The 12,056-nt window shown below is 37.5% G+C and overlaps 2 protein-coding genes across 11 annotated transcripts in view; one reads left to right on the top strand and one right to left on the bottom strand.

The window, feature by feature from the left end:
* LOC306991003 (uncharacterized protein) overlaps nucleotides 1-12,056 on the bottom strand; it is a 538,544-nt gene that overhangs the window by 253,750 nt on the left and 272,738 nt on the right. The window lies entirely within an intron of this gene.
* pank4 (pantothenate kinase 4 (inactive)) overlaps nucleotides 1-12,056 on the top strand; it is a 153,872-nt gene that overhangs the window by 23,709 nt on the left and 118,107 nt on the right. For all 10 annotated transcript variants that reach the window (XM_079598411.1, XM_079598412.1, XM_079598406.1 and 7 more), the window contains one exon: nucleotides 1,184-1,339. In XM_079598411.1, the coding sequence (XP_079454537.1) occupies nucleotides 1,184-1,339 (156 nt within the window). The remainder of the gene's footprint in view (nucleotides 1-1,183; nucleotides 1,340-12,056) is intronic.

The raw sequence follows: 12,056 nt of genomic DNA, 5'->3' as shown, positions 1-12,056 counted from the left end.
ATTTAAAAATAGTTGAAAACATTCAGGATATTGTAAGTAATCAACTTAACAAAATATAACACTGGCCTTGTGATTTTGGGATTTTTTAATGCACAAATATTATATATTGTACCTTTTAATGAATGACCTGTGGGGTATTTTGAGCTGAAACTTTACAGACACATTCTGGGGACATCAGAGACTTTATATTACTTATGAAAAGAGGCATAATAGGTCCCCTTTAAAGGGATAGTTCACTTTAAAATTAAAATTCTGTCATCATTTACTCACCCTCAAGTTGTTTCAAACCTGTATTAATTTATTTCTTGTTCTGAACACAAAGAAAGATATTTTGAAGAATGTCAGTAACCAAACAGTAGTCTGTACCCATTGACTTCCATAGTATTTTTTTTCCCTACTATGGAAGTCAATGGGTACAGACTACTGTTTGGTTACTGACATTCTTCAAAATATCTTTCTTTGTGTTCAGCAGAAGAAATAAATTAATACAGGTTTGAAACAACTTGAGGGTGAGTAAATGATGACAGAATTTTAATTTTAAAGTGAACTATCCCTTTAAAGGCCCGAAATAAAATCTGTGGTGTACCCAAGATCAATGTATTTTCCTGTTTAATTCTACAATATAAAGTACATCAGTAATACTCCCTTGTGATTTATTTGAATGCATTTAATTACTTGTCTTGAGCAAGTGACTACACAGGTTGTTGAGGACATGAAACGGAAGTTGCAATAGTGTTTTCTTCCTTGTTTTGACATATCTAAGTGAAATTACTTCCCGAACAAGAAACAAATAAAGGATGGGACTTGATTTTGTCTACCGGGAATTGATTGGGTTGTTATCTTTTGCTATTGCTGCAGTATCATGCGAGTGACAAAAAAAGATTTGTCAATTTTGATTTCATGGTGACTTTAAACATTACACTGAACAGGAAAACTCATTTACTCACTAGTCTGCTTTCACAGCCTCGTTGTGTTTTATAATTGTGCCCTTGCAAACTATTCTAACTCAGACTTTCAGGTAAAATGTTTTTTTTTAAATAAAGACTTAAAGTGTTGTTGTTTTAACCTACAGTATTGGTGTCACCAGCATTTCTGTTAAGGATGTATTGCAGTTCCTTTGCAGATGAATGCACAAATTTAGTACATTGTGGGTACTTAATTACTATTCCTACATTGTCTCCAGTTCGACATGTTGGAGATGGACCGCCTGGAGAGGCAGCTAGTGAACCTTCCCCTGCTGCAAGACCCAACCTCTTATATTCCAGACACAGTGGACTTGACTGAGGATGCTTTGTCTCGGGATTACTGGCTCTTCTGCTTTGAGGATGCATTGGATGGGGTAAGGCTTCAAGGCTAATTTGCTATGCTAACTTCTAAGAAAATAAGTATACAGGCCTCACAACTCAGCCTGAAGACCAGAAAACTTTGCAGCTTATTCTGAACAACCACCCACTGGGATTTTCTGACCGTCATGTAAAGCGACTAACAATGTATTTATTCTGAAACAATAATTGACTAGTATAGGGAAAAATAGCATAGCTGTGTCCTTCTATGAACAGTGTCCTTCTATAAACTTCTATGAAGACATTGGTTAGCTAGTTCAGGTGTGTTTGATTAGGGTTGGAGCTAAACTCTGCAAGGCAGGCAGAGTTAGCGGAGGCCGGACAGGGAGAAGTGGAGGAGAGCGACGAGGAGGAGGAATTCGCCAATGAACTAGTAGTTGAGGATAGCAGTGATGATGATAGTGATGAATGGGGTAATTTTGTATCACATGATTTCAGTTGTTTTACAGGGTAGCCTTCATTCTTTTCTGTTGATGTGTTTCGGGCAACAAGTTCATAGGATCGATGGATATTACCGGTAACTTGTATTGTTCAGCCCATGGCTGTCACATCGTTTAGTTTTTTTTATGCTGGCAATAATCTAAAGGGGGTCGCACACCAGACGAGAAGCGCCGCGTCTCGTCTATGACAACTCGAGGTATCGCACACCGGACGCGCACTTTGCCAGTTTATGGCCAGCAATATTGTTATGTTTAAGGACATTATGGAATTAAGATCATGTCTGTACTGTGTTATGATTAGGGGTGGGTATTGGCAAGGACTTCACGATACGATACGCATCACGATACATGGATCACGATACGATAAATATTGCGATATTCCACACAGTTAACTAAAAATGTAAAACCAAAATAAAAATAAAAAAGTTTCGGTGTGCCATCTGAGTAGTCTTACATCAGATCACATTGATAAATCAGCAGAAGAATTGAGTCAAAACAATATAATACAAAATTTCCTTTCCAATTAATTTTTTAGCTGCCATAACAAAATAGACTTGAACTTTTAACAATGTTAACATTAAAAACTTTAAAATAATAAAGTGCATTAGATATTTAAAATTAAAGTGTAGTGCACAGTTACGGTAAGTTAACTCACTGAGGTTATGTGGGGCTGAGCTTGAAAAAATAAAATAAAAACATGGAAATAAAGTGCAGATACTCAGGTACTGTCCATGTAAACAATGAAGTGAAATATGCAGCTTTCACTACCGAAATTGAGAGAGTGTGTGTGCGCTACTGAGTGAGCGTGCGTTTGTTTGTGTGTGTGTGTGAGCGCGAGAGTGCGTGTGTGAGTGAATGTGTGTGTGAGTGAGCGCGAGAGTGTGTGTGTGTGTGTGTGTGTGTGCGCGCGCGCTGTTTGTGTGAGTGAGTGAGCGTGAGAGAGTGCGTGTGTGTGAGAGCGTGTGAGCGCTGTTTGTGTGTGTGAGTGAGCGCGAGAGAGTGTGTGTATGTGTGCGAGTGAATGTGTGTGTGTGAGACGGCACGCGATGACTGGTCGGAAAGCAACGTGTATCTGATATGTTTCTTGTCCACGACAAGAACATAAAGCCGCCATACTGCGACATCTACAGGAACGGCGGTTTGTAGTTCACCAGGTCACACCCCGTTTAAAACGTGATTTAATTATTATTATTATTTTTTTACATCGATTTTTTGAGCTGGAAATCGATGTTGTATATCATGAATATAAAAATCGCGATGTATCGCTGTATCGATTTTTTAGCACACCCCTAGTTATGATTGTACTGTACAATTAAATACAATCGTTGCTTAGTCTTCAGTCTGAATTCACTTCATCTCAGAGCGTCCGTTAACTGAATTAATTGAGAATATCACCTGAAAATCCGATAACATAAGCAATTTTCGTTCAACCAGCTGATTTCTGTAAATTAATGTAAAACTAAATGTATACTGAAGCACAAGGTGAAGTCAGTATATACATAACGACGATTTGAGACAATTTTTTTAAAATTAATATAAAACTATGTAAATGGCGCTCTGTGGCGCAGCAGGATTTTGAACAAGGTCCTGAGCCGTTGCTGGGCACCATGGACGGTGTGTGTACACTCATAGAGAATAATGTGTTCGAATTTTAAAAATGTAGCGCTGCGCTTCTCGTCCGGTGTGCGACCCCCTTTAGACGTACGGTAATATAGTAGGCTAATTCTTACATTAACTGGTTTGGTAAACACATTTGAATTATAAATAAAACGTAATATAATGTGCTAATAGTGGTAATAATTGCGGTCCTAGTACTGAGCCTTGTGGTACTCCATACTGAACTTGTGATCGATATGATATGATTTTTTGATTTGATTTATTTATGGATTAACAAACATACATAATCCAAAGGATAACATGTTAAAGTGTAAACACTTATTTCCAACATGGTCCTTGGTGATAAAACACAAAGACAAAAACATTTACACAAATCATCTGAATTTCAACAACATGCTAAAATCAAAAAATCATAAACCACATAAATTAATTAATCTATGCTAGTTAAAAAGATCAGCTACTCTACTCCATAAAAGGGCCTTAACCTGATATCTAAAAGTTCCTCTGGTATTTACCATTTTGAGGGAAATTGGCAAATTGTTCCACAGCATGATACCAGTATAAAAAAAAGAAGAACTTCCAGCTGCATTGTTGACTCTGGGTACTCTACAAGAACGGACACTGGCCCTAGTATTATGGTAATGCTGTGTATGAACCATTTTTATATTGGAGTGTAAATATTTGGGAGCAGAACCATTTATGACATTATACATATGATTCAGCTTTAACTGCTCCACTCTAACCTGTACTGGCAATAGTCCTACTCTTTTAAAAGCATCTCTGCCAATATGAGTCCTAGGGGGTGCATTTAACAGATAGCGGATAACATTATTTTGCATCACTTGCAGTCTGTTTTTAAGTTTAACTGATAATCCACAATACCAAGCTGAGCATGCATAATCGAAATGACATTGAATTAACGATACAACCAGTAATTTCTTGATAGAAAAATCTAAAAGCCTTGTTCTGCGATATAAAAATTTCAATTTACCTGCACACTTGGATAGTATTTTGTCAGCAATAGATGAACAGGTTAATGACTGGTCTAATGTTAACCCCAAGTATGTAACACTTTTCTGAGACACTATTTCAGTGCCATTACATTCGATCTTAAGCAATTTTACTTTAGACAACTTCTTTTTTGTTCCAAATAAAATGGACTCAGTTTTTCCCAGATGTATTGAAAGCCTGTTGTCTATAAGCCACTTGCTGACACTATTTAATTCGTTACCCAGTGTCTTCTCAATCTTGCTGATGTCATCCCCAGAGACCAACAATGCAGAATCATCAGCATATAAAAGCATCTTACATTTCACAGCAGCTGGCATGTCATTAATATAAACCAAAAATAAAAGAGGGCCAAGGATTGAACCTTGAGGAACCCCACAAGTAATATCTCGAGAATCTGATATGGTCCCCTCAACATCACAAAATTGAGTTCTTCCAGTGAGGTAAGAGGTGAACCATTTCACAGCAGTATTTCTGAAGCCTATACTTTGCAGCTTTGATAATAAAATTTTATGATTTACAGTATCAAAGGCTTTATGTAAATCAAGAAGAATCATACCCACATACTTTCCCTCATCAAAGTTTTGTCGAATATAATCACATAAATGAATAAGACAGGTTTCAGTCGAATATGCTGCTCTAAATCCAGACTGCAGTTCATACAGCAGATTATGTTTGACAAGGTAATCTTCCACCTGCTCATACACAAGACGCTCAAACACCTTTGATATGGCTGTCAGAATTGATACAGGCCTATAATTACTAACATCTGATCTACTATTTTTCTTAAAAAGGGGGACTACCCGGGCCTTTTTCATATCACATGGAAAGATACCCTGACTTAAAGACAAATTTATTATCTCTTCATTTACTGATACAAACTGATAACGGTCCGATAAGTGTGATTTAAACCATGCTAATGCAATTCCACTAATGCTAACAATTTTCGATTCTATTAAAAAGAATGTTGTGGTCAATGGTATCAAATGAAGCACATCATGTTTCCTGCTCGATTGCTCCTGTCTGCTTTGCTGAATCATTCCCTGTTGTTTATACTGCTAAATATAACTTACTCAACATCACATATTAACCTGACATCGCTAGCTTCAATCTAAATCGTTGCTAGCACAAACACACTAGTAATTCACTAGCCCGTTAGCGTGCCATCCGTGCGCTCTTTATTTATTTATCTTGCGCGCTCGTGCCTTTTACATATCCAACAACTGTGGTAAGTAGTATCAGTCAACAAACACGGTGAGTTATGTCATCTTCTCCTCTTATTGTCACAGTGAAACAACCACTGAGAATCCTGTTAAATGTGCCCTATGTGTTATGTACCCTATTGAATGTGTTATTGGCGATTCTATTACACGGAACGTGAAAATAGAGACACCAGCCACCATAGTCGCATGTTTTCCGAGAGCCAGAGCGCCTGACATCAAAGCAAATTTAAAAGTGCTGGCTAATGCTAATAGTAAATTCTCTAAGATTATTATTCACGTTGGCACTAATGATGTTCGACTTCGCAAGTTTTAAATTAATTAGAGTCTAGAGTCCATTTTTAGAGTCTACCAGGTTTTGAAAATATATATTTTATATAAAATATGAATAAATACATTTTTAACATTGCACATTTTCTTTAACTCAAACTCCTATAACTTTTTTACCGACTAAGCTACTGAAAGAGATGCATCGTCTCTAGGATACGTACCTTTAAGCTGGCTATGATTAAACCGCTTGTTAAAAAAACGCAACTTGATCCTACAGAATTAGTCAATTACAGGCCAATCTCGAATCTGCCTTTTCTGTCAAAGATACTAGAAAAAGCACTATCCTCACAACTGTGTTCCTTTCTAGAAAGAAATGATATCTGCGAGGATTTTCAGTCCGGATTTAGACCATATTACCGAGACAGCTCTCGTTAGAGTCACAAATGATTTGCTCTTATCATCCAATCGTGGTTGTATCTCTCTATTAGTGTAACTCGATCTTAGTGCTGCATTTGACACTATTGACCACAACATTCTTTTAAATAGACTCGAACATTATGTTGGCATTAGTGGAATTGCACTAGCATGGTTTAAATCATATTTATCTGACCGTTATCAGTTTGTAGCAGTAAATGAAGAGATGTCTTATCAATCACAAGTTCAGTATGGCGTACCACAAGGCTCAGTACTAGGACCGCTGCTGTTCACTCTGCTACCATTAGGAGAGATATCATTAGGAAACATGGAATTAGCTTTCACTGTTATGCCGATGATACTCAGCTGTATATTTCTTCAAAACCTACCAATTCACAAAATTAACAGACTGCATAGCTGATAAAAAAATTGGATGACTAGTAATAGTAATTTCCTACTACTAAATTCTGAAAAAAACAGATTCTAATTATTTAACAAAATACTTCCTCACGTAATAACCTAGAATACTGTCTAACACTTGATGGCTGCTCTGTTAAATCTTCGTCGTCGGTTAGGAACCTGGGTGTGCTCTTTGATACCAATCTTTCATTTGAAAGTCACGTGTCTAGTGTCTGTAAAACCGCATTTTTCCATCTTAAAAATATATCTAAATTACGCCATATGCTCTCATTGACAAATGCGGAACAATTAGTTCATGCGTTCATGACCTCAAGGCTAGATTTTTGTAATGCTATTATGGGTGGTTGCCCTGCACACTTAATAAACAAACTACAGCTATTTCAAAACGCAGCAGCTAGAGTTCTTGCCAGAACCAGGAAGTATGACCATATTAGCCTGATTCTGTCAACACTGTATTGGTTCCCTATTAAACATCGTATAAATTTTAAAATATTGCTGATTTCTTACAAAGCACTAAATGGTTTAGCTCCGCAGTACTTGAGCGAGCTCTTAACGCATTAAAGTCCTTCACGTCTATTGCGATCTCAAAATTCCGGCCAGTTAATAATACCTAGAATATCAAAATCGACTGCTGGCGGTAGATCCTTTTCATATTTAGCACCAAAACTTTGGAACAGTCTTCCTACCATTGTCCGGGAAGCAGACACACTCTGTCAGTTCAAAGCTAGATTAAAGACACATCTCTTTGACCTAGCATTCACGTAATGCATTATGGACTTCTTTAACTCAATGTTAGGCTGCATAGTGTATGACGTAATTTAGATCTATTTTTAAGATGAACATAAAACATTTATGCTGATGTGTATGGTGGCGAAACGACGGCTAACACAAAGTTAAGTTACACCTTAACTAACACATTTTCTGCGGGAAACCCTACACAATAGCATAAAGAACATATAACAGGGAGGCTGAATAGGTTAAATTAACATAAGCCAGCGAGTCCAACAAGTTACCGGTAAGCAAGTTCACCAAGCTCCAACGATCTCATTCCACAACACTGAATCCATTGAATTCTTCCTCAGTGTCGCTTCTGAACAACTCCACTAACTAGAGCGCCCTCTCCCAGCTGTAGACGGTAATGTTTTCTCTTGGTTCATCTCACTCAGTATGAATTAATTTTGATACATAAGTTGCACCTGGCTATAAGTCGCAGGACCAGCAAAACTATGAAAAAAAGTGCGACTTATAGTCCAGAAAATACGGTATACGATATTTAATAGGGAACCAATGCAGAGTTGACAGAACCGGGCTAATATGGTCATACTTCCTAGTTCTGGTAAGAACTGCTGCATTTTGGACCAGCTGTAGTTTGTTTATTAAGTGTGCATGGCAACCACCCATAATAACATTACAATAACCTAGCCTTGATGTCATGAACGCATTAACTAATTATTCCGCATTTGTCAATGAGAGCATATGGCGTAATTTAGATATATTTTTAAGATGGAAAAATGTGGTTTTACAGATACTAGACACGTGACTTTCAAAAGAAAGATTGGTATCAAAGAGCACACCCAGGTTCCTAACCGACGACGACTTGACAGAGCAGTCATCAAGTGTTAGACATTACTCTAGGTTATTACGTGAGGAAGTTTTTGGACCAATAATTAGAATCTCTGTTTTTTTTCAGAATTAATTAGTAGGAAATTGCTAGTCATCCAGTTTTTTATATCAGCTATGCATTCCGTTAATTTTGTGAATTAAGTTTCGTCAGGGCGTGAAGAAATATAGACCTGAGTATCATCAGCATAACAGTGAAAACTAATGCCATGCTTCCTAATGATATCTCCTAAGGGTAGCATGTACAGAGTGAACAGCAGCGGTCCTAGTACTGAGGCTTGTGGTACACCATACTGAACATTTGATCGATAAGACATCTCTTCATTTACTGGTACAAACTGATCTCTTTATTTACTGCTACAAACTGATAACGGTCAGATAAGTATGATTTAAACCATGCTAGTGCAATTCCACTAATGCCAACATAATTTTTGAGTCTATTCAAAAGAATGTTGTGGTCGATGGTGTCAAATGCAGCACTAAGATCCAGCAACACTAATAGAGAGATACAACCACGATCGGATGATTAAGAGCAAATCATTTGTGACTCTAATGAGAGCTGTCTCAAGTCAAGTCATCTTCATTTATATAGCGCTTTTAACAATGTAGATTCAAAGCTGATTTACAGAGATAAACGTATAATTTATGGTAACAGATTGTTTTGGCTTTATAGCGGTTCTTGAATAATGTTATTTTCCAGCTAAAGTTAGTTTTGATTAATTCACTTCCGTCGAAAGGATAATTTGTTATTAAATTAGGGGCCGCTAAGACGACACCGTTCTCTCTACACAGACTTTAAACGCGAACCTGTGATAAACACTGATGGCGCTCACGTGCGCATCAAGAATGAATTCTATAGTTAAGTGCGTTTGAATATGTTTGTAATTCTCTACAAACCAAGCCTAAATAAACTACTTGTCCTGCCTATAAATTTGATACAGAATTTTATTTTATCACTACGGGGTAGATACGCGAAATTTCCACAATGCTTTATCTGTAGAGTGATAAAGGGATCCTCCATAGGGAGAGGCTAATTGGCACTTCAGCACTGTGTTGACATCGGGTCCAGGCGAAGGTTCTTCGTCAGATCTGGATCCGGCAGGCTGCGGGAAAACCTCGGGATAAACAAAGACACTAAAATTAGCGTAGATGCCATTCTTCTTATGTAACGAGTACATCAGGATTTAAGGGAAGTGTTCCCAGTTCCGGCTGACCTAATCTATGCAGCCTAACATTTGAGTTATAGAAGTCTATAATGCATTATGTGAATGCTAGGTCAAAGAGATTTTTCTTTAATCTAGCTTTGAACTGACAGAGTGTTTGAACTGACAGAGTGTGTGTCAGTACTATGGTACGGTCTAAATCCTGATTGAAAATCCTAACAGATATAATTTCTTGCTAAAAAGGAACATAGTTTTGAAGATGGCGCCTTATCTAGTATCTTTGACAGAAAAGGTAGATTCAAGATCGGTCTGTAGTTGACTAATTCTGTAGGATTTTTTTTAACATAGCCAGCTTAAAAGTTTTTGGTAAGTATCCTAATGACAAAGATGAGTCCTAATGACTTAAAGGGCAGTTTTTTTTTTCAGAATTAATATATAACCTTGTATGAAAATACCATATGAAAAGTAAATGCAGGATTAAAAATAGTTTTTCCAGACATAAGGGCACAGATTTAGTAGAAAACGTGACAGTTTCCTTGACCGTGTTGAAAAAACGCTTTTTTTCACCATCGTGTCATATTACACGGTAGTCGTTTGCCGGGCTCTGCGTTCGCTCAGTGCAGAGTAGGCTGGTATTCAGTTGAAGCGGTCGTGATTCAGTGTGTTTTCGGTGGTTATTGTATTTCAATTAATCATTATCGTGATAAATGATTGTGAATTATGGCCTGTCTGAACATAGGACGGTGCTATTTTCCCTGTTTGTGTGCGTTTTGTGCAGGGTAAGACGGGACTTCACATCTGCATCTGCTTTGAAAAACGCGGTAGTGAGTAGCGTTCACTATAGACCGCATGATTATAATCCCGGCGATATGATGAGTTAACGTTATATGATGACGGCGATATGTGCACACTATCCCGGCTCCTTAATCGGGTCGCCCGGAATGTGGGTTGGCCGCCGGCGGGAAACATGACGCTCACGGATCCGTCAGAGATCACTTATTGTACATTTGTTTTACAAAATTTGCCTCGTCTTAATTTAATTAATTAGCATATCCTCCATAAACTTGTAATGTAATGCATTTATGTGCTTGTTATTAGTCTGCAGCCGACACTTATTATTATTATTATTATAAATATAATATATTATGTTCATTTTCAATCTGTACTCCGAATTTTAATGTTTGTGTTGGCTGTTTCTACATATAAAGTTTTTATACAGTAAGAAAGTTGTGATTGTGATTAACACTGCTCTCTCATCGAGACTCGACTCCTGCCCTGTTCTCCTCACACCGCAGCTCAATGTGTCTCCTCTGTTGTTTTGTCTAATCCTGGCCTGTCTACTCTCTTGGCTTCATATCAGGCTCATAATTATATGGCTGATGTCCGTCATACGCGTAAACATTTAGGCTACAATTTCCTCAGCGTCCGAACTGTCATTGCGATCCATTGCTTTCCTATTGTTTACTTTGACCGCTCTGCCTTGTTCTCCTCACACCACAGCTCAATGTGTCTCCTCTGTTGTTTTGTCTAATCCTGGCCTGTCTACTCTCTTGGCTTCATATCAGGCTCATAATTATATGGCTGATGTCCGTCATACACGTAAACATTTAGGCTACTATTTCCTCAGCGTCCGAACTGTCATTGCGATCCATTGCTTTCCTATTGTTTACTTTGACCGCTCTGCCTCATGTTACGTCACGCGGTTTTCAAATTTCTATACGTTGGCTCACTGGGTACTCTAACCTGCAACATAGCCTTTAAGGGCCCGAGTGTGCTCGTTATACCATGGCGTTGGACTATTTTCTTTAACCCTCTGGGGACCAAGGTGTTTTTGGGGTCCTTGAGATGTTTTGACATGACCTGATATTTGTATTTTCTTCAGTAGCTTATAAACATATTAATGGCAAAGGTGTAATTACACTATATTTAGCACGAACATGGCTATCATAATATGTGAGCAACATGTATGTACATGTTTGCATTTTTGAGAGGATATTATTTATGCGTGGTTATTCAAAAAACTCAAACTTAAATTTCAATCATCCGGGCTAATCGTTCACATTAAACAATAGATTGATTTAAATTTTGTAAGACACTTTTTGTTTGGAAAGGCAATATGCAGGTGGGCGTGAATGATCCAACAAGGTCATGAATAATATCCTAATTCACACCTGAGAGAAGACAAAGACCTGCTAATGCTGCATACTAATGAGCATTTCATTCAGGTGTCACTGAGCCACAAGAAAGAATGCAAAGACAACACACACACATATACACACACACACATATACACACACACACACACACATATATATATACATACATACATACATGCATATAAATATTACTACAGAATTGGTTCAGAGTTGGAAACATCTTGAAAAAAAGTGTATTTTTCCACAAACTGTGTATGCTTGCAAATTGTATAATATCCAAGGTAAACATATCTAGTAATTGTGCAGTTAATTCTCATTCGTATTTTCAGAAAGTTTTGGATGTAGGCTATCCTCTCCCCAAATTTGTCACTAATAAAACACAAAA

Source organism: Phoxinus phoxinus (assembly GCF_949152265.1).
Source record: "Phoxinus phoxinus genome assembly, chromosome: 22".
Classification (NCBI taxonomy): domain Eukaryota; kingdom Metazoa; phylum Chordata; class Actinopteri; order Cypriniformes; family Leuciscidae; genus Phoxinus; species Phoxinus phoxinus.
Note: the sequence above shows the minus strand (reverse complement) of the source record. Positions and strands in the feature narration are given on the sequence as shown.